The sequence below is a fragment of the Arthroderma uncinatum genome (assembly GCF_011692745.1).
Source record: "Arthroderma uncinatum strain CBS 119779 chromosome Unknown scaffold3, whole genome shotgun sequence".
In the NCBI taxonomy this organism is placed as follows: Eukaryota; Fungi; Ascomycota; class Eurotiomycetes; order Onygenales; family Arthrodermataceae; genus Arthroderma; species Arthroderma uncinatum.
Genome location: NW_022983865.1, coordinates 3,101,182 through 3,121,991, shown reverse-complemented (window position 1 = coordinate 3,121,991; position 20,810 = coordinate 3,101,182). Strand labels below are relative to the sequence as shown.

Here is a 20,810-nt window from a genome sequence, read left to right as displayed (position 1 = left end):
TCGGTGAGTGAGCTGCTTTAGCTGGGACAATCGAACTCGAATGTTGTCTCTGAAGCGAAGACTGAGCTGTTTCAAAGCGTTAGGTGGGTGGTTTCAACAGCTTTTTACCAAGGAATTAGCCTGGTATGCCAGATAGCTAATCTTAACGCCGTAGTTTCACCTCAAATTTCAGTCAAAATTTGGTGAAGTTACAAACCTCCAATCGGAGGACTCAGAGCTATTGATACCGAGTGCTAGTGTTCATATTTAGCTCGCGCATCCACGTCACCGACCACGGGCCTTAGACGAGGCCCGCGGATGTTTATTTTCGGCGCAGGAAGCGGGTCCCTGCCGCTACTTTAACTTTGTTAAACTAGTATAATACAACTAGTGGAGCACTGGCCAGACCGCAAATTTGCAAATTGTAAACAAGATGCCTTCAATAGATGGCCCAACAGAGCAATGAAGCCCCTACTCGTATCATGGCGAGCTATGTAATGCGTAATTGCAGCTCCAGGTAGTTAGTAAAATCAGGAAAATTTGGTATGAAAATCTAACGTTTTAGATCGGTAGGTCGGGCGAGTTTTTTAAGACAGAAAGGATTAGCTTTGCAATGGGAGCAATTGATTTTATATAATACTTGATCGGTGTCCCCTTTCTCCTCCAGTTTGGGATTTTATACTCTATAACCATTCTCAACTCCCCCAAACGAAGCTCGTCCTCTCTAATTCAACATTATTATATCCTGTACGGCGTACGGGTCACTATTAGAGAGAATGCCCTCCATCACTTCAACCCCCTTCCAGGAATACGACTTCACAGTTAGTCGAGATGAAGGCCTTGGCCAGCTCTTTTACAACAAGGTCCGACTCAACCCCGACGCCATTGCAGTTGTTGACGGAGAAATTTCTTTGACATATGAACAATTGCATTTGCAAGCCTTGCATATTGCCCATACTCTGGTGCAAGAATCGTTATCCTTTGAAGAGCCGGTGGGGGTCATCGTCCAACATGGAATCAGCGATATCATTGCGCAGATTGCCATTATCTATGCCGGCGGTAGCTGTGCCCCTATGGATCCTACCCTCCCTGACCAGCAAATCCAGGGCCGGCTAGAGAGGCTAAACGCTCGGTTTATTCTGGTTGATCAACTCAACAAAGGCCGAGACCTCCCCTTTTCCAGAATTCCGCTCGAGGGTCTTGTCTCTGGGTCCGGGGACAAATATCCCGTTCCAACAGACTTAGAACATCGTACCCATTTGATTCATACTTCGGGAACAACTAGCGAGCCGAAAGCAGTCCAGATCGCAGCACGATCAATCCTACAGGTCGTTTTCCATGCTCCTTTTGAACCGGTGAGGGAAAATGATGTCGTTGCACACGTCAATAACAGCAGCTTTGACGTTTCGCTTTTTGACATTTGGGCCCCTTTACTCCGCGGTGCATCGATCGCTGTGTTGAGTAAGGTAACTCTCCTGGACCTTCCGGTTATGGCAGAGCACATCGAGCGTCTAGGAATCACTGTCATGGCCACCACCACTGCGTTGCTGAATCTCGCTGCATCCACTTATCCGAGCGCCTTTTCCAAGTTACGCATTTGCTTTATTGGAGGTGAGGCCGCGAACGTTGCAGCTATCAAAACAATCTTCGAGGAGGGTCCTCCAGAGATGTTGATCAATGCCTATGGGCCGACTGAGTGTTGCATCTTCTGTTTAACTCATCAGATTGTCCCCGAGGATATCGAAGCCGGCTCCGTCAGCATAGGCAAGCCGATTGGCCACACTATTGCCTATATAGCCGATGATACCGGTAAATCTAGTGACGAGGGAGAACTCTGGGTTGGCGGTGCGGGAATATCTCCAGGATATGTCAACCTACCCGAGAAGAACGCTGCTTTGTTCGTGACAGTCGACGGTCTAGTAACATCATCGGGTGAACCAATGCGGCTATATCGAACCGGTGATATCGTCCGGCGTCGGGCAGACGGCCAGATCGACTACGTCGGACGTTCCGATCACCAGGTCAAGATTCGAGGATTCCGAGTTGAGTTGGGGTCAGTTGAGGCCGGATTGCTGAAAACGGGTTATTTCTCTGAAGCCGTGGCTATGAGGATCGAACCACCACAGGAGGGAGCCGGTTCAATACTAGTCGCATATGCAGTGCCTGTGAATGTATCCAAGTTTCCCAATGTCGACGAGGCGTTGAAAGTACTTCGGGAAATACTTCCGGATTATATGATCCCTCAACTGGAGTTGATCTCCAGTATGCCTCTCAATAGCCATGCCAAAGTGGATAGGAAGCAGTTAGCGGAGCTGTACTGCACCCGATGGAAGAAGAGTTCCTCGCTCACACCTAAAGAGAAGCCCAAAGATGCCCGTTCGGCATTGGCTAATCTCTGGTCCAACATTCTGGCATCCCCGGTGGAGTCGTATAGGGACGAAGACGATTTTTTTCGCCATGGTGGCACATCTCTCCAAGCATCATTGCTTATCAGCCAGATTCGTCGCACCTTTGGCTCTGAAGTATCCTTGCTGACCCTCTACGATCATCCAACATTGGCTTCGCTCACGTCGATTATTCAAGAGCGCCAGAAGGGTGAGTTCGAGACGGTTCGAAACGAGAGTGACCTGTGGGTGGCTGATACCAAGATTGCGGACGGCCTGTCTTGCTTAGCTGGGCCAGTGATCGACTGGACTCGCGACACTGAAGGCCGTGTATTCATCACTGGAGCAACTGGGTTTGTAGGAGCATTTATGCTGGCAGATTTGCTGCGCATGCCCCATGTCCGTCAGATTGGATGTTTGGTGCGTGCAAAGGATGCAGCAGTCGGCCTGCAGCGTCTAAGAACTGCAATGGCCAAATACGGCCTCTGGGACGAACAGTTTGCATTCAAGTTGCTAGCTCTGCCTGGAGAGCTGGAAGATGAATTCTTAGGCCTCGGGCCGGACCGATTCGAAGAAATCGCCAACTGGGCCAGTGTAGTCTTCCATCTTGGAGCTCGTGTCAACTATACCCAGCCGTATTCTCTGCATCGCCCAGCCAACACCTTGGGAACACTGAATGTCTTGAAACTGGCCTTCAAGGGGCGTACGAAAGCAGTACACTATGTGTCCAGTATATCTTGTTTTGGGCCAACCGGCTTCGTGACCGGTACACAGAGAGTAAGGGAAGATGAATCCCTAATCCCACACCTAGCAGCGCTTCCCTATGACCATGGGTATGCACAAAGCCAATGGGTCGCAGAGCAGCTTTTACGCCGACTCATCGACCGTGGATTCCCCGTCGCCGTATATCGACCGGGGTTCATTACTGGCCACAGCCAGACAGGAGCCTGCAACCATGATGATTTCTTTAGCCGATTGATCCATGCGTGCCAGGAGATGAAATGCTACCCACAGCTACCAAACCAGCGAAAAGAATTCGTTCCAGTCGACTATGTTAATTCTGCGATCCTGCACATTGCCTCATCTCGATCGTCTCTAGGCCATGCCTACCATATCGTTCCCCCCAGCCGGGAGGTCTCCATCGACATGGACGATTCGATGGATATGATCGGTGAATGCGGCGGTGATCAGATCCGGGGCGTCTCATACAGCGAATGGATTAAGCTGCTGTCAGCTAATCCTCCTGAGCGTCTGCAGCCACTGGAGCCTATGCTGGCAGAGAAAGTGCAGGATGGGTTGACCCGATGGGAGCTATACGAGAATATGCCCATCTACGAGACGACCAACACGATGAACGCACTCGCAGATTATCCAGGTGGCCTCAAATTTCCGGCTCTAGACAAGGATCTGATGAAGCGATATCTGAACTATCTCCAATCGAAGGCGGAATGAGCAAGTGAGGTCTGTAGTTGAGTTGATGGCAATCAAATCATGTTTGGTGTACGGAGTAGTAATAGTGTTGAACGGAGATTCGGTGTAATACTGCCTGATCGTACGAAACACGTTAGTCAACTACGCCGTTTCATTAAATATCAGTGTCAGCTCTCCATCATCGAACAAATGCTACGCCCGGCGTTTTAACGCCTGTTTCAGCTGTAGCTGGCATCTCCGCGATGGCAAGATACATGGCCGTATGAGGAACATAAATAGGAGCTCAATATCGTGTATTTAGATGATCAGTGCTTGATAGATTGAAATCTCATAGATTGCTCCAGACCCACCTGACCAACCAAATCAATCAAATATCTCGTATCTCAGAAATAGAGAGGTTGGCATGATGGTCTAAATAGAGAGCAAGTCATCTAGGCTCTCTTGGTGCGGAGATTTATCCTGCCCCCTGTTAGTTAGTTATATACTAGGTTCCTATAGTTGAATATAGTAGTTATTCTTAGTTCAAACTCTTATCATTCGAGCAGTCTGCCACAATATAGCTATAGTAAATAGTTACTCTACGACAAACTCCAAAATAGTCATCACACTTCCACCTGGACATTTATTACCCTTCAGTTTCAGCCTTGGATCCACGTTGCCGAGGAGGTCTGCGTAATCCTGAGCCGTTCGCTCTTTTCCAGCCAACAATCCAAACATGGTCACATCCATATTGCGCACAATCCGGTCTGCATAGAGCGAGACAGTCCCTTTCTCAGGGATGACATGTTCACAAACCAGCACCCGGACACCTGGTTTCAACACAGGCATCAAGCCGCGAATTATACGTTTAGCATCTTCATCGGACCAGTTATGCAGGATAAACCGCATAACATACGCGTCGGCCTGCACAGGCTGGGGCTGGAAGAAATCATGCTCGACAAAATCAATGGCTTGGTTATACTGGGCGGGCAGCTCTTGACGCGAGGTGACGACTACCTCGCCGAGGTCTTGAACGGTTGATTTGATATGGGGATATGAGTTAACGATAGCCATGCTAACGTGCCCTTCTGAGCCACCAACCTGATATTGAAGTTAGTCCTGGACGTGGGACGATGGTTGAGGTACTCACGTCAACAATTGTCTTAACCTGGGCCCAGTCAAACCCGCGAACTACATGTTCACATGAATAGATCGAGGAAGAGTATGTGGCTGCCATGGAATTATGGAACCGAACCTCCTCCTCCGGGTGTTCGCGAAGGAAATCCCACATGCTGCCCAACTGCTCGACCCCATCGGCTGAGTGTCTGGGAAATGCAAGACTGAGCGGTGCCTTTGTCCCATCATTCCCCGCGGGGTTAAGCTTTAGAGATTCTACCATCTTCACAGACGCTGGGTTTGCAACGTTGATATTTGATATGAGACTATCGGTAGTTTTTGGGTCGCGGACACAAACGGACGAAGCAGAGTTATGGCTGATTTGGCCAGGTGTTTTCTCTGACAGAAAGCCCGAGGAGATGGAGTATCGGACAAGACGAGTGAATAGTCCTTCCTCGACCTGGGCATGCTCCGCCAGAGAGCTCAGTGAGACAGATCCGCCTAAGGGGATGCGCTGAGGCACTCCGAGTTTGATCATGGTCCCGATGGTGTTGAGTTCAAACCCCTAGGCATAGTCAATTAGCCTTCCATTCGTCTATCTACCGTCCTGTCTTTGAAGTTACCTGCAAGCCTATGTTCCCCAGAAACTCAGACGGGCCGCTGGCCAGCCGCACAATATTCAGGGCAGCAGATATCAACTCAAATCGAGCATGGGAGCCTGCGGGACTGAGAAGGGGGAATGAAACGGGGAATAATTCATCATCGAGTGGGGGGAGGCCCTTTTCCTGGATCTCTGCGGCGAGAATGCTTGCGTTCAAAGCAACCGATTTAGAAAGTTCTTCCATTTTGTTCGTGTCTAGGTAAGATATTGTTATTTCAGACGTACTTCTGATTTCCTACTTATATATATTTACAGGAGGGTGGGATCATAGGAGGGATATATATACCCTCGTGCAAGTGCGGAGTATAGTTCTATTAATATATAGGCTGTATTCCACAGAATAATGTAATACCATACGTTATTGTATTACACCCGCTGCAGGACGAATATGTTTTCTTGATAGTCGGCATCCACCCCTTCCATGTCTAATCCCACCATCGTCGTCTCCAACAGCTTCAAGCCGGCCGCTTCAATGGCTGCCATGATGGCGGCCTCGGAAAACCATCGTAATGTCTGTTTAATTCGATAGCTCTCGATTTCCTTTTCCTGCCCGTCATCCTCTCGCTTGAAGATCTGTACGTCTGCGCGGTAAGCCACCTGTTTACCCATGTATTCGCTCTTCTTCGTCTCGCTATAGTACCGAATCCCGGGAAACTCTTCACTCTGGACGTCCGTCGGTGGTGGCAAGACTTCAGTTTCGACTCGAGCTTTGAGGTCGTCGCCCGGTCTGATAAAGAACCAATTGAGCAGAGATATGTAGGCTCGCCCTGTGCCTGGTGTGAGCACTTTGCCAATTTGCAAGAATAACTGCTCTAGCTGCCCATCCTCCACCATGTGGACAATGCTACTGAATGGGAAAAGGAGCAGGTCGACGGTGACATCTTTGCCCGCTCGCGGCGATAGAACGGGCAGCTTTTCCATTGCCAGTGCATCGCCCAACACCCAGGTTACGGGAGGAGAAAGCCCACTCTCCTTAGATTCTAGCTTAACTGCCAAATCTAGCATGACCTGCATGTAATCTAAACCGATCATCTCGATGTTGCTGGTGTTGAACGATGCAGCTGCGAGGCGTTTCAAAATACCTAGCATCACACGGCCAGAGCCAGTACCGATCTCGAGAAAGGTGAATTGACGGTCTGAGGCTGCCTCCCTGTGCTTAGAGACCGCATCGATGAGCACTTTCGTGTACAATTCGACGTCTGGCATGTTGGGCCTAGCCCATTGGAGCTCGTAAAGCTCTGCTAGGTAAGGCGAACCACAGTAACTGGACACTTCTTTGGCCATGGTTGTTTGTGATGGACTGAAAATTGGATGGACAGAGGTAGGGAGGAGTAGAATTCAAAGCAATAATCCAAATTGCAGCTTTATAATGGGAAATCAATGTGTCTATGTGGTGGAAGTGTCAAGTGGGTGGCCCTTATATATGACCTTTATACTCCGTACTGGATTACTTGATTACAATAAATACTAGTTATAGAATATACGAAACGCAACTCTGTACATGTCTCGAAATGGAATACGGAGTAAGTTTCTCAAAAATTGGTTTAGCCCAATTTAAAATCCATCTGACAATCGTAGGAGAATAAAATACACAAAATATTCAACGTCATTTTTTTTTAGCTTTAACTAGTAATTTGCAAAAAAGGACAAGATTTAGATAGTGGTAAATAGAAAACTTACTCCGGATATGCGGAGTTAAATACCATTTGCTATATAGAGTACATGTGGACACTTTATACGCGAGTGTGCTCTAAAGCAAGCAGAAAACGTCACCAACTATTCAGACTTGAGCATGAACACCGTCATCATCACTTTGTGATTCACTGGATGATGATCCACTCCAAATGCCGACAGGAATGGCGCATACTACACCGAGAATCCCGAAGAAGAGCGTGATTCCTGCCCAGCCGGCTCGAACACGCAGAGACCCGGCAATAATTGGCCCCAAAAATTGTCCACTGGCATATGCCATATTAAATAGGGCGTAACCCTGAGCCAGGGGGGCTTTGTCACCGAAAATACCCGGAGATTGAGCTTCGTAATCATAAACTACTTGGGAAATCTCAGTCATGGCAACGATCTGGACAGTCATGACTCCGAGGCCGATAAGCGCAAATAGGATACCCAGAAGAACCTTTTCAAAAGTGTTATTATGTTGTATGAATCGCAGAGAAAAGAATGCTGCTCCGGCCAGCACAAAGGCAAGGAACGCTGGGCGCCGTCCTCCGAATCGGTCCACAAGTCGTCCTATAAGCGACCCAGACAAGTCTGAGATAGCGGACGCAAGAAATATTAACCCGACAGCGCTTGGAGTCCAGTGGAATATCTCCATCACATAAAGTGGAACAGTCTAGTGAAAAATTAGCAGACAGTTTTTTGTTTCTCGATAGTAAGATTGTAGATATCCTACCGTCTCCATGCTCGTCAGGATCAAAGAAAGCATAAGCGCAGAAAGGAGGGAAACTAGTAAACGCGGTGAGCGTAAGAGAAGCAACACGCCAGCCTTCTTGCCATTATTGACACCACGAGAGCGTGTTGGTATTAGACGCGCAATCTCATCTTGTTGGCTGCGGAAAGCTGGATCGAGGTCAGGCGACGTGCCGTGGGTATCGTGTTCTGTATCTTCAGCTGGTTCATCACCAAGTGGTTGATTGATAGCTAAAACCTTCAGTATGTAGCATGTCGAAAGGATAGGGGTTTCTTACCCCTCCGCTCAATCATTGCAAGCCGCAGTATGATATCAAAGATAATCAGTACTGTTGGCAAAACGAAGACTCCATAATATCCTATGAAATCATAGCCGACGCCTCCTATCACAGGCCCAAGAAGACCACCCGCCGTCATTCCTATTGTTGTATAGCCCATGGCTTCTCCAATACGCTCCTGAGCAACGTTGTCAACGATTAACACTAGGCCAATCACCCCGACCGCAGCACATGACAGGCCTTGGAAGGCCCTGGCAAGAACTAGCATTAAAGGCGTGCGTGCAATTGCGAAGAGAAGGGTGGAAGCACATAGTGCTCCGAGGCCCAAGGTGAACGGAGCCCTTCGTGATCCAAACTGGTCTGAAAAGTATCCAAATAGAACTGTTACAGCGTTAGCTCTGATAGACTTGACGCGCCAAGTTTTAGTAATACGTACGGGATCCCAATAGAAGCGTAGCACCGTAGGCAGCGAGAAGTATCGATATCCAAAATTGAGCTATAGTAGCTTTAGCATCTCGCAAAACGGAAAAAGAATAAGGAGAAAATCCATACCATCCTCCTCCGGGACACCTGCACGCGAAACCAGAATTTTTGGGAGAATTGGTATGATCTAAATCCGTTAGATGACTTCTTCGTCTGATGTTGAAGACTCACCAGTGTATAAAGAAGCATATCCTGCAAAATGATTAGTTATTGCACTCCCCAATGATATCAGCCTCACTCACAGTTAACATAGCAATAGAGATCACAAAGATGATGAACCCTTCCGACGACCGCAACTTGAAAAGCCATGGCTCCGATGATTTATGTTGATTGAGGCAGCCCATTTTTGATGCTCTCTCGGTATGGCGACAAGACTATCGACACGAAGAAGAGAATAGAGAACTCGATTGAGAGCTGGGGCAAATTCTACCGACCTCGAGTTATATAACTAAGCAGTTAGCTCAGGAGTGGCCAAGCCATCTACATATTGAGATTAACTAGTTGGCCCAGTTGGAAATGGTTCCGCGAATCTTTGTCTCCCTATTGCTATCATATTAATGCGCTCCGTATTCACTTTGTTATGTGTTCCTTAATCAGAGCGTATTTCTCAAGGCCATTAAATACATACAATTTATATCACACCTCGAACTGTAGCTGATAGAGGAGCTATGGCTATACTCCGTACAGCGCGGCCTGGAGGTGGGATTAATGATAGACGGATCACCTAGGGAAAGAAATGATGTGGGAACAAATTTCATTTTCGACGTCAGCGTACAACTAGAAACACAACAAACCCAGGCCAGAAGAATAATTGGGGAGCATAAAGGTACAAACGCAAGGTGTTGATGGGGCTGATATTTCTACAACACCGAGCGATATTCTTCTAGAGGTTTGTAGGGAAGGGGAAGCAAATGAAACCACATTGCAAGTATTATGCAAGAAGAAGGGAGAAAATAGTATTCTTGCCTGAGGAAGTAGAACGCCGGCGCCTTCCAACCCCTCCATAAGCTCCGGGGAATAAATGGACAAACCCAGTGCTAAGACAATTTTGAGAAGGAAACAAGAAAAATAGTCTCCGGGTTTATTGGCGCCATGACTTTCCGCAAGCAAGACATGTGCAGAAGAGGGTCATCGGTTCATCAGCACTTCGTGTCTGTGCCTCGGTGTATGTGACCTTTCGCTGTCCGCATTTACCGCATTGTAAACTCTTACTGATACTTCGCTCGGGCTGGCCAACCATTGCCTTGTCCATGTTCTCCTTTTGGATCTTGCGATCTTCTTCTCTCCGCTCATCGGATTTCAGCTCTTCATGGGTCATGGTAACGAATCGCTCGGGTGCCACTTCACCGGAGAGAACACGGGTTCGGAGGCTAAGATTCGACTTGTTCTTCAAATTCTGGTACAAACTGCGAATCTTCGTGCGGTATTGTTCTTTGGTTTCTGGTCCATAGGTGTTGAACGTTGCGGCCTCCACCTCAGTTGCTTTTTGCAAAACTGCGCGAGCGGGTTCGGTAGACCCGATACACAAGCCATCGTACATCAGGCCAAGGCAACTGTCGCGTGCTTTGACGCCAGTAACTGCAGTGTTGACTTGGTCGGCCTTCCAGGTACGCTTGTCTGGTGGTACATTTGATTTTTGCGCCTTATCATCCGCCGCAGACGCCGGGGTGGAGGTGCCATTCGGAGCGCTTTTGGGGGAATCGCTTGCCACCGGGGATGCGGTTTTCTTCTGCTTGTTGACTTCCGCTCGCCATTTCGAAACTATCTCGCTGGAAAGCCTGGCGACTTCAGGTGCCTTGTGCTGTTTGAGTCTGTTAACTATGATACCGATTTTTGTCGAGCGTAAAAGATCCTCGGTGGGCTGAATTCCTTTCTGGAGCTCCTTTAGCATCGAGATAATCGTGGTACTCGGTTCACCGGCAGCGGAGGCTTTATTCAAAGCCTTCGACTTCAGCTCAATCTCCTTGGCGTCCATACTGCTGGCTCTCGTCCCACCGTTGCCTAAGCTGTTATCCGGTTTTCGAAGATGCGTAGAAGAAAAGTGTGTGAGTGATGATGAATTTGAGGCGAGGGTAAGGAGACCTATATAGCTGCAAAGAAACTGTTAGCATGAATCCTCCCAATTAATATAACAAAGACATAGAAAACAACTGAAGTCACTGGCAACATAAGGACCCAAACTAAGATATAGGGCAACTGGTATTCCTGTATGAAACAGACGCAGCACCAAACAATTGCTCCCAAATTCCCAGAGCCAATATACATGCGCACCAATACAGAAGTGAACAAAATCTACGCGATCACACCCAATGACAGGAGCATAATGTATATAATAATGACTCTTGTGGTAGGGGATTATAACATTGGCGTCTCTAAAGAGGGGAAGGGGGGAATGTGACAAGCCAGGCTGGTCGCATCGCGTGGCGCTGGATAGCAAGTAAACTCACCACTAATAGCACTCAGCCATACCAAGTGAAGCAGTATAAGGGCTCCTGCAGGTTACCGGCGTTAAGTGGCGCTGAGTGTGAACCAGCAGTGAATGTGAAGCTGTGGTGATATCCTGAAGTCGCGCTCGCCTGGCTCAGTTCCGAAAATTGTCATTAAAGATAGGCTGATTATGTAATCAGAGGGTGTCTTGGCTGCTCTTGTGACCAAAAACCGTTCTTGGAGCAGGCAAAACATAGTATCAGCAGTTGGATATGAGGTTGTAGGAGAGAAGATAAATACATGGTTAGATATATCTCTTGTTCTTTCAAGCTTCAAGGTGAAATGGTAGAAATCAGAGCATTCAAGGACCAAGAGAAAAACGTAAGGTGCATACTCAAATATCATTCTATGACCAGTTATATTTGAGGTATCCCATAGTAGCGATTATTTCTTCATATCAATAAAATACTCTGTAGGCCTTATTATAATTATACTTCATCGCCTTCTTCTAAAGTCCATATTTTCTTGTAGCCTTGCTCCTTTTGACTAATAGTCAGGTTTGGGATTAGCAAACCTCTCCATATATTTAATAATGAGGCTGTTGAGGTGGAAACTCGCCTCATCACCCCAGCTGACACACATTATTCGCTTCAAGATATCCAACATGTCAAGTAAAAGGAGAAAGTGTCCTGTCGTCCTTATAAAAATTGGGTGTTGTGGAGATGGCTTGGCACCACGTCCACGCCTGGTCTTGGCAACCCTATCGAAACATCAAAAACTCAGACGCGACATCAGGAACTGTTCACCTCCTTGAGATGTCAGACCTTGATGTTAGAACGACGCGTTCCAACGATGTCAACTGGCCTGGTCTGGCTCCGAAACTCGCTTTGTTCCATGGGACGCGCTTTCCTAGAACTAAGGACACCCCAACCCGTTGCCTGGGATACCAAGTCCAGGATGACCCAATCTCGTTGCTGGGCATATACCATCATCTCTACGGTCATCTATACCCTTCTATACCCTTCTAGACACTGTGTAACCTGGTAGTCGTCCATACATTGTGCCTAGACCCGAGGGAACAACGACTTGGATAAATTCCAGCAGGGACTCGAGCGCCATGCTGGATCAATACCCGTCCATGCGAAAGAAAATATCAAACGTAGATATTGTTAGGAGCAGATACGATAGTAACTGTAGTAACTAAGCGTTGCCATATACCTTCAAAAACCCCAAACCACCACTGCGTCTGGTTATCTATATACCCTTCGGAGTATTACCCATAAACGTGGATATTTCCAGGAGAACACGCGATAATAATCTGTGGTGGCCAAGTATGTGTGTGTCTGGTGATAATACCCCCATAAAGGAAGAGAGGAAGTGGTGGGAGGTCGTTCTGGAGGAGAGAAAACCACAGGCACTCAGAGGGACCGAACCAGGGGACAAAAAAAGAGGGGGTGGTGAGTGATATCCAACTCAAGGCTGGAGTGACTAGCCTTCACTATCTTACCTCTAGGTTGAAGTATATGGAGAACTGGTGTATATGGCTGGGTGGAAGGGGCTGGGGAGGAAAAAAAAGCGCCCTCAGCAGAGATCGAACCCGGGGTGCAAAAAAGTCTGAGAGGGGTGGTGAGCGCTATCCAGCTCGGGGCTGGAGTCACCTGACTGCACCATCTTACCTCTCGGTTAAAATATGTAGGGAGTGAGCCGGTTATATGCCCATGTAAGGGGGCTGGGGAGGAAAAAAACAGCCCTCGGCCAGGTTCGAACTCACGCCAGGCCTCGTCCCAAAGAGGAAAAAAAATGGGAGGTGGTGAGCGCTATCCGGCCGGCCCGGAGTGTCCTGACTGCACCATAATGCCTCCCTTGGAAATATATGAGCCCGACTTGATATATGTGTTACTTCTTGCTCTTGGGAATAGCTCCAGGGACTCTTTATCAAGCTGGTGCCTACATGATGCTCCGCTACGTGGTGGTCTGTCAACCTTTGAGTCTTGTACCCAGTGGAAGCTCCAGGATAAAATGACTATCTATGTTGATTGTTCTTGCAATTCAAGAGCTCAGGCTGACTGGCTCCTTGTTTGGTTTAAGAAGACTATCTTTAATTAATTTTATCTTACCCCTATCTAGATCCAATGTAACCAGAATATCTTATTGTTTACTCGGTTGCTAGGAGGTCTGAAGAATTCAATATTTACACCATGAAAAGTGCGCTCTCTCAGTTCTATAACGGTCGAACCGAGCCTGCATCTTAGGCCAATATCAATGCACGCTAAAGTTCATTTGATGTTTGATATTCGGTGATCACTTCCAGGGGTAATCATGTTTTGAAAACTCCTTATAACCAATTACAGCAGACCTACAAGTAACTTTTCGAGTCCAAGACCCAAATGTAACTACTGAATAATCTTCGAATTTCTTACTAGATTGATAGTTAAGTAACATCATCGTTCTCCTCGTTTGCCTTTGGATTCTAATCAAAGCCCCCAACGCTTTGCTAGCTGCTTTTTGAAGCCCTCCGAATCAACAAGCATCCCCTGAACACGGAACTTTTCAGCCACATATGGATCAGGATTGGGCGGGATAAGCATCCGGACATGCGATACATTGCACGCTCCCTCTCGCATCTCGCCACCTTTTGCAAGCAGTTCGCAGTTTTCGCATAACAACGTCATTCCAAGACAGTAGGTGCAGACATAGACGCTGTCGTTTCCTCGAAGTTGCTTTTGGCACCCATTACATTCCCCAATGTAGGGTTTGTCATCATCGTTTGCTTTCCTATCTTTTCCGGTTTGATTCCTCATCGAATCGTTGAGGATGGCTACGAGGCAATAGAAAACGGGAACGACGAGTTCGTCCTCCCCAGTGGCTAACAGTACCTCCCTGAGGGTTTTATAAGCGAATGCATTATTTCCCTGGTCATCATCTGACAATAATTCAATCGCGTATTTGATCGATGGCCGGAAGCAGGCATCTGCATCCTCTTTTCTACCTTGCAGGCGGTACCACAGCCCAAGGCGAATGGCAGCCTTATTCGCAGCGTATATTACGGAGGAGCTGCTGTCTTGGCTTGACTCCTGTTTCGCCAACCGCTCCAAATTCTTGACATCGTTTTCGGCATCAGGTGAGCCAATGCCCGCCTGCCACATTTTTGCGCTATAATGGGTAGCTAGCCGGTCTGTTGCCTCATCCTTGACGAAGAATATGGCACTTCCAAGTCTGGGTTCCGCAAAGGTTTCAATGACCTTGTTCCATATCCGGATAGCTTTGGTTTGCTCATTTGTATTCTTGTAATAGAAATCTGCAAGACAAAGCTCTAGCTTGTTCGATTCAACCGAAATCAACAATTTTTTGGTCACACGAATCGTGTCCCGGCAGGCCTCGATGAAAAAATCCACTTCCCCGGTATTCCTTGCGGCACGCGCGGCGAGTTTGAAGTAATCCGAGTCAACCTCGAAATTGATATATATGAAGGCAGCCAAAGCAGAATATTCCCCAGTCGGGATTATCTTATTTTTCATGGCTTTCAGCGTCAAGATGATATCATCGCAGCGGCCTTGAGCATCCATCAAGAGTAGAAGCTGGCAAATACATTTATTGCATTGAGGCGAAATGTTGTGGCCATTCTGATAATATTTCAGCGCATTTTCCGTATCTCCCAGTTTGACATAACATTCAGCCGTCTGTTCATGTATTGCATGAAGGTATTTATTCATCTCAGAGAGGTCCCCCTTTCGCAACGAAGTATCTTGTTGAGTTTCGGCTACCAACATTTCGTGCAGTTCAACAACCTTCTCATACTGCCCTAGTTGAAAATAGGCTGATGCCATCCCCCCACGCGAACGCCACAGCGTACTATCAAGCTCCAAGGATTTGGTAAAGTATACCAATGACTCTTCAGGAAAGCCTTTGTCACGAAGAGTAACGGCAACTCTCCGGTACCAATTAGCAGTTTTCTCCATGCCCAACCGCTCAGCTATGGAGATAATCTTCGCCGCTGAATTGCAACCTTCACGCTGCAGATCTGGAGTTCCATCTTTCAGGCAAAAGTAGTTAAAGACCATGTCACAGCAAGTGATGGAATGGCCTAGTAAATCACCCAGCCAATATCTTTGGACAACCTGGATTAATGGCTTAAATGTTTCTACCGGCGACTCGGACGTTGACTTGACAAATTCTTGACTGTCACGGGGTAGCGCAGCCATAATTTGCTTGTCGTCCAGCCATTTTCTGACCAAGTCAAGGGTAGCAGCGGTTAAGAATGGCGGACCGACTGTAAATGCCCAATACTTCATGGTACTTTGTTGGCTAAACATTCGACACAACAAAGTGGCTATCTGTATCGTCTGCTGGTTTGCTATCGTTGGGGTATCAAGCATTTGGAGGTGTTTTAGCCAGTTCCTAGCCGAATAGTATCGCAAGCTTGCGGCTTTATCCTCTACCTTAATCATGGACGCTTCATCGCATGAAATTTCAAGGGATGACTTTGTTGAAGCACCAAGCATATGGGGGTTTTTTGGCCAGTGCCTATCCTCATAATATCGCAAGCTCGCGGCTTTATTTTCAGCATTAACCATGGACTCGTCACCGCACAAAATATCAAGGCATGTCGTCGTGACGTTGAATTCAGCGGCGTCAATATCGACGCCGATACTGGGATATCCGTCACCAGCTGAGATTTTACCCTTGGCAGCTCGAAAGAAATCTCCTATAGATGAATGGCAGAATGTAACCGTTGTTGTGTCTAGATTCGAGTCAAACTGAGTTGCATCATCAATATCCTCAAAGCTATCCCCTTGGCCGTCATCGATATCTTCTTCATCCGAGTCAGCAACGTTTGGATTTATGAGATGTAGGTCCGCGGTAGTTAGTCCATCTTCGCGATTAAGACTGAAAAAGGAAGCAAATTGTCTCCGAAGTGGCCCTTCAAGATAGATCATACCATCTCCGTCGGAGGATTTAAGTTTTATGATCGTATCGAGCTCTCTCAGCGTCAGTGGCCACTGCACACATGTTACCCAAGCTAGCAATTCATTTAGGGTATCTAGGTAATCGTCGGTAAGAGTCAAAGAGAAACTTTTGAGGACGTGAGAGAGCATGTCATTCAATCCACGAGGCGCATCATCCAGGGCCTCACGGATCGCTGACTCACTCCTCTTCTTCAGTAGCTCTTTCAGCATCAAATATACCCAAATGAACATGCCTTGAGCCCTATCAGAAAGCTTCTTGACAATTTCGGATCGTAGTTTCGTTGACACCCTTTTAAGAGTGTTTGATTTTCGGATACTATTATTAATGTAACGAATGATATCGGATGAATTTTTACTTTCCGTGATATAAATCGTAGGGACATCCTCTTCAAGAGAGTCTGAAATAAGATCACCGAGTTGGGGCCTTCCAACTATGGCCAGCTGAATTCGAGAATTATCGGTCACTAAAAAAAACTATTAGCTAAAGGCTGATTCCGCCAAAACCCTCATTCGACCTTAATGAGTTTGAGGTTTAGATAAGAGAAATGCCTACCTTCATTTATATCTTTAACAAGGTCGAAAAATGGCTCTATTTCGGCTTCGAATGCTTCATCAACACCATCAAGGAGTAAATAAACACTGCTAGTCACGCTTGTCTTTTTGACGAAGAAATCGATAAAGAGCGTTCGCCAAGCACTTTCCAGGGTGCTGACATCCTCGGCGGTGAGGGCGCTTGTCACAATATATTTCGCATAAACAGGGTCATTTTGACTGATTTGGTATGCAAGGTCCCGAAGAGCTTGGTGAATAGACCTGGTTTTCGGGTTGTCGTCCTTGAAGAAGAAATATCCTACTGAGACACGGGACGAGTGATGGACGAGTTGTGGATATTGGCCATTCAGATAGGATATGATGTTGGCTGAGAGATAAGACTTTCCAGCCCCCGGGTTACCAGAGACCCGTAGAATGGGTATCTTTTTTTCTATCCAGGATATAAAAGACTGCTCATTTCTGATCCAATCTCCAGTGTCCTTAACTCGAGCCTTATTGATCTTGTCGTACCAGTCATAAGCAGTAACCGAAGGCTCGAGGACCCCTTTAATAATGTCTTGGCGATTTCTATCTTGTTCGGCTTTTGATATTTCGTTTGACGATGTCGCGTCCTGTATAAGGGTATTCAACTTTTTGTTCATATCTGTGACTTCAAGACTCATCTGGGAAACTGAGACGCTGGTTTTGTCAACAGTCAAGCTTGTAGCTGCGAGATTTGTGGCAACATCATCAACAACACGGCTCGTTTTCTTACTCTCCGTTAATGTTTCAGCACCCACAAGGCGTTGCTCAGTTTCAGTAAGTTTGGCGAGTCTTCCTACTGCACCCTGAATTTTGTCGTCGTTGCCAATTAAAACGTTCCTTGCAAACTTGAGGAACCTGCCACCTTTGATCGCCTTTCTGGATAAGGCGAAGACCTCGATCAGAACGACGAGGATGTCACTAAGATGCTTGCTCAATTCGTTTGAAATATGCTCACGGTTATATATGCGTAGCCGAACCGTGAAATTCTATTTTATTTCATTAGCTTAATAATGACTTAATTATCTCACGGGTCATACCTCAAGCGACTCCATCAAGTCCTGAATAGCATTGTAGGAAGAAGACACTCCTTTAGCAGCATTGATCAGGTAAAGAACCGAACCAAACACAAGAGAGCTCGGAGGAAAAGCTATGGACGCTGCACCGGACGCAAGATGTCCAACCAGTTCGATGGGTTTCAGAGCACACTCTAGTGCGTTGAATAAACCGTTCCTGGTTGCCCTAAAATCGTCGAATTTGCCATTTTCCTTCTCGATTTTATCCAGCAAAGCGTCGGTAGATGTGATTTCAAGCAGTGTGGGGTCAAGCAGCGGTTTTTTGGTGATTTCCTCATACTTTTTTATTGCTTCGCTGTAGACAGCAGGGATTTGGTTCTTTTCTCCACGAAACATTATGCCTTTGGTAGGTTGCAGCCAGTTGAGGCTTTCTCCTGAAGAAAATATTGTTACACTCAAATAGAGGGCTCGTCTTTGGGTAGCTCAAACTCATCGAGACAGCAATGAGCATTTTATTGCGGGCATGTGGCATTTATATGAGGGGAGCAAGTCCACCCACCCCGCTAAGTGGCCCCGGCAGCAATCCGGGCATTAGATTGGATGAAAACAAATCCTTCGTGAATGCTTTGCCGTATACATATTTTTTCGTTGTCATAGCTAAGAATAACGTGATGAGGAAAAGCAATGTTGACAAGGCTGGCAACGTATCTCTTGCACTCATTATTAATCCAAAGTGGGAGGTCTGAGTTCTTGGATAACCAGATCCTCCATTCATTCTGGATTATATTTTGCTTTATTCCTTCCATCAATATTAGTACTTTGATTCATCTCGTGTAGACTGGGGACGGGTCCGCGCCCGGGTTTTTTTTTACCTAGCTTTAGGTAAAGACCTCACACGACAGGACTGCAGGGTATCTTATGACGGTGGTGAAGGTTGTTCATCTCCTGATGTCCTGGTAGTCGCAGGATGGAAAGTTGTTACTGGGTCACGTGATGCACCGGCGTGGTGCAACCGTGGTCAACATTGACACTGATATTATATTGACTTGGTTCAGGTTGAGTAACTTGGCTTAGCTTAGCTGGAGATAAATAGGGATACTTAAAGGGCCGTAAGAGACTCAAGGATATAGTCCTTGAGGTATGATATGTCCATATAAGCCATCCTATCTCCCGAAAAGAATAAAAGTTGTTATGGTTTGATAAAGTGACCGCCTGATTTTGCTTTATGTGAATGTTTCATGCTCGTAACCTGGTTAGAGACAGGTTCATAGAGCTAACCCCGACAGGAAAGGGACATCTATATTCTTTTTCATGTTTATGTCTCTTCCTTAGCTGCTGTTTCTTTATATCTTTAGGAGCAGAAACAAGTTTCCATTTTTATATACATTGTTATACATATGCAATGTTTGATCTATACATTAATTCTGTTCTGCTTCACGGGCCAAGCATCCTTCTTATATTGTCTGTCTATCCTAAACCGTTTATATGTTTATATTGGTTTATGTTTTTCATACCCTCCTTTTACTTTGTTTTTAGAAAAAGATGTTTCTACATCTTTATGATTTTCTGGAAGTTGCTTCAGGTTCTTTCACCCGCTACCAATGGAAGAATATCGCATATATAAGTTATATATACCAATTTCCTCTTCTTCATCAGTTAAAGCTATAAAGGCACATCTCTACGCAGGAGATTTCATATCCTTTACCATTTACCAGTGGCCGTCGGCATCTCAAACCTGCAACTTCTGTATAGCGAACTCACCCTTTACATCGGAAGTTACCTAAGGCCAATATCACTTCGGCAAACATGTCAAATCCCGCTCTTGAGGACGATGGAAGCCGAATGTCTGTCATGGTGCCGGATGCTGCTCGTCATGGTGGGGGTGATAGTCACGAAAATGTAGAGCATTCTGCCAGCGAGAACGGGAAAAGCAGCGAGGATGATAGCAATAAGGAGGATAGCGACATGGAGGATATTGACAAGGAAGATAGTGATATCGAAATGGATGACAGATTCTCCCCTGAAGTACGTTTCTCCCAGCGAAACTTCCAGCTCTGCAAGCTAATATATTGAAGGCCGATGGACCCAACGAGGATACAGGTAGTGATGAATGGGATGAAGATGCCAAATATGCGTTGGCAGTGCAATATAGAAGGTAAGACTCTGTTAGATCCGCCAGAAGTGATTTTTCATATCCGTCTAATACAGACGCAGACACAAGAAGAAGTTCTGGACAAAGATCTCCGATGAACTGGACTTCCCCTGGCGTCAAGTAGAAGCGATGCACTTCCAACTAGGCAAAGAGAACCTATCGTCCCGAGCTGACGAGAGTTCCCGAAATCCTACTACCAGCGATCGCATAATAAATGTTCTGAGGGAAATCAATTACTTTCGCAATATATTCTATTACAACGTCGACGAGCCTCACGAACCACTGACATACCCCCGACTACTCGATAGCTTAGCGGGTATATCAATCAGCACGACCGAATTGATAGCGCAGGTCGAATCTTCCCCAGGGCCATGGAGCCCCCGCGTGATTAGATTGATGGAAAGAATGGTACATGATTTGTGGATTTTGGTGTCAGATGAGCTTCCTGGAGCGAATTTCAATCCTAACATGGGTGACTACTGAAGCCTTAGTCGTGGAGCAGTGTGTATGGAAGTGCAGTGGTAACTGTTGGGCAGTCTTATTTCAGGGGAAACTTCTCCCTTACGAATAGATCAGAGAAAAGCAAGTTTGATTTTTGGCCATGGCGAAATATTTAGAAGAATGAAAGCGCGGGCGATCCACAACTCCCAGAACGTGCGTCAATCAATTGCTCTGACCCCTTTTTATTCTTTTTATTGTACGGAGTATCTTCCCAGATATGGCTACGTCATTACGTATAGCATGTACTTAAATGGCTCGGGGATTAATGACCCGATAAACTTGTTGATATATCGCGCGAACTAGTTATACCTGGATAAGACGGCCCTTTATTCCCTAAGCCAGCGCGCTCCGAGGAGATAAAGGTAAGGGGCAAATTGCAGCCATACGCTTTGTTGTCGTTCGATTATAAATCCATGGTGCAGGAATGATCGCGGAA

The 20,810-nt window shown here is 46.5% G+C and overlaps 7 protein-coding genes across 7 annotated transcripts; 2 read left to right on the top strand and 5 right to left on the bottom strand.

Moving 5' to 3' along the window:
- Positions 1-755: 755 nt before the first annotated feature.
- GIQ15_04695 (uncharacterized protein) lies at positions 756-3,815 on the top strand (the record flags this gene model as incomplete). The annotated part of the gene is made up of 1 exon (XM_033552112.1): positions 756-3,815. The coding sequence occupies one exon, from the start codon at positions 756-758 to the stop codon at positions 3,813-3,815; it is 3,060 nt and encodes a 1,019-aa protein (XP_033405842.1).
- Positions 3,816-4,367: 552 nt separating this feature from the next.
- GIQ15_04694 (O-methyltransferase) lies at positions 4,368-5,734 on the bottom strand (the record flags this gene model as incomplete). The annotated part of the gene is made up of 3 exons (XM_033552111.1): positions 4,368-4,874; positions 4,924-5,454; positions 5,513-5,734. The coding sequence occupies 3 exons, from the start codon at positions 5,732-5,734 to the stop codon at positions 4,368-4,370; spliced, it is 1,260 nt and encodes a 419-aa protein (XP_033405841.1).
- A 182-nt stretch (positions 5,735-5,916) lies between these two features.
- On the bottom strand, positions 5,917-6,834 carry GIQ15_04693 (uncharacterized protein; the record flags this gene model as incomplete). The annotated part of the gene is made up of 1 exon (XM_033552110.1): positions 5,917-6,834. One exon carries the CDS (start codon positions 6,832-6,834, stop codon positions 5,917-5,919), a length of 918 nt encoding a protein of 305 aa, XP_033405840.1.
- A 496-nt stretch (positions 6,835-7,330) lies between these two features.
- GIQ15_04692 (uncharacterized protein) lies at positions 7,331-9,082 on the bottom strand (the record flags this gene model as incomplete). The annotated part of the gene is made up of 7 exons (XM_033552109.1): positions 7,331-7,900; positions 7,961-8,208; positions 8,256-8,636; positions 8,692-8,751; positions 8,808-8,865; positions 8,910-8,930; positions 8,981-9,082. The coding sequence occupies 7 exons, from the start codon at positions 9,080-9,082 to the stop codon at positions 7,331-7,333; spliced, it is 1,440 nt and encodes a 479-aa protein (XP_033405839.1).
- Positions 9,083-9,819: 737 nt separating this feature from the next.
- GIQ15_04691 (transcription elongation factor S-II) lies at positions 9,820-10,713 on the bottom strand (the record flags this gene model as incomplete). Its single annotated transcript, XM_033552108.1, has 1 exon — positions 9,820-10,713. One exon carries the CDS (start codon positions 10,711-10,713, stop codon positions 9,820-9,822), a length of 894 nt encoding a protein of 297 aa, XP_033405838.1.
- Positions 10,714-13,639: 2,926 nt separating this feature from the next.
- Positions 13,640-18,117, bottom strand: GIQ15_04690 (NACHT and TPR domain-containing protein; the record flags this gene model as incomplete). Its single annotated transcript, XM_033552107.1, has 3 exons — positions 13,640-16,596; positions 16,686-17,694; positions 17,746-18,117. 3 exons carry the CDS (start codon positions 18,115-18,117, stop codon positions 13,640-13,642), a joined length of 4,338 nt encoding a protein of 1,445 aa, XP_033405837.1.
- A 1,410-nt stretch (positions 18,118-19,527) lies between these two features.
- Positions 19,528-20,356, top strand: GIQ15_04689 (uncharacterized protein; the record flags this gene model as incomplete). The annotated part of the gene is made up of 3 exons (XM_033552106.1): positions 19,528-19,746; positions 19,797-19,876; positions 19,936-20,356. The coding sequence occupies 3 exons, from the start codon at positions 19,528-19,530 to the stop codon at positions 20,354-20,356; spliced, it is 720 nt and encodes a 239-aa protein (XP_033405836.1).
- Positions 20,357-20,810: the final 454 nt, after the last annotated feature.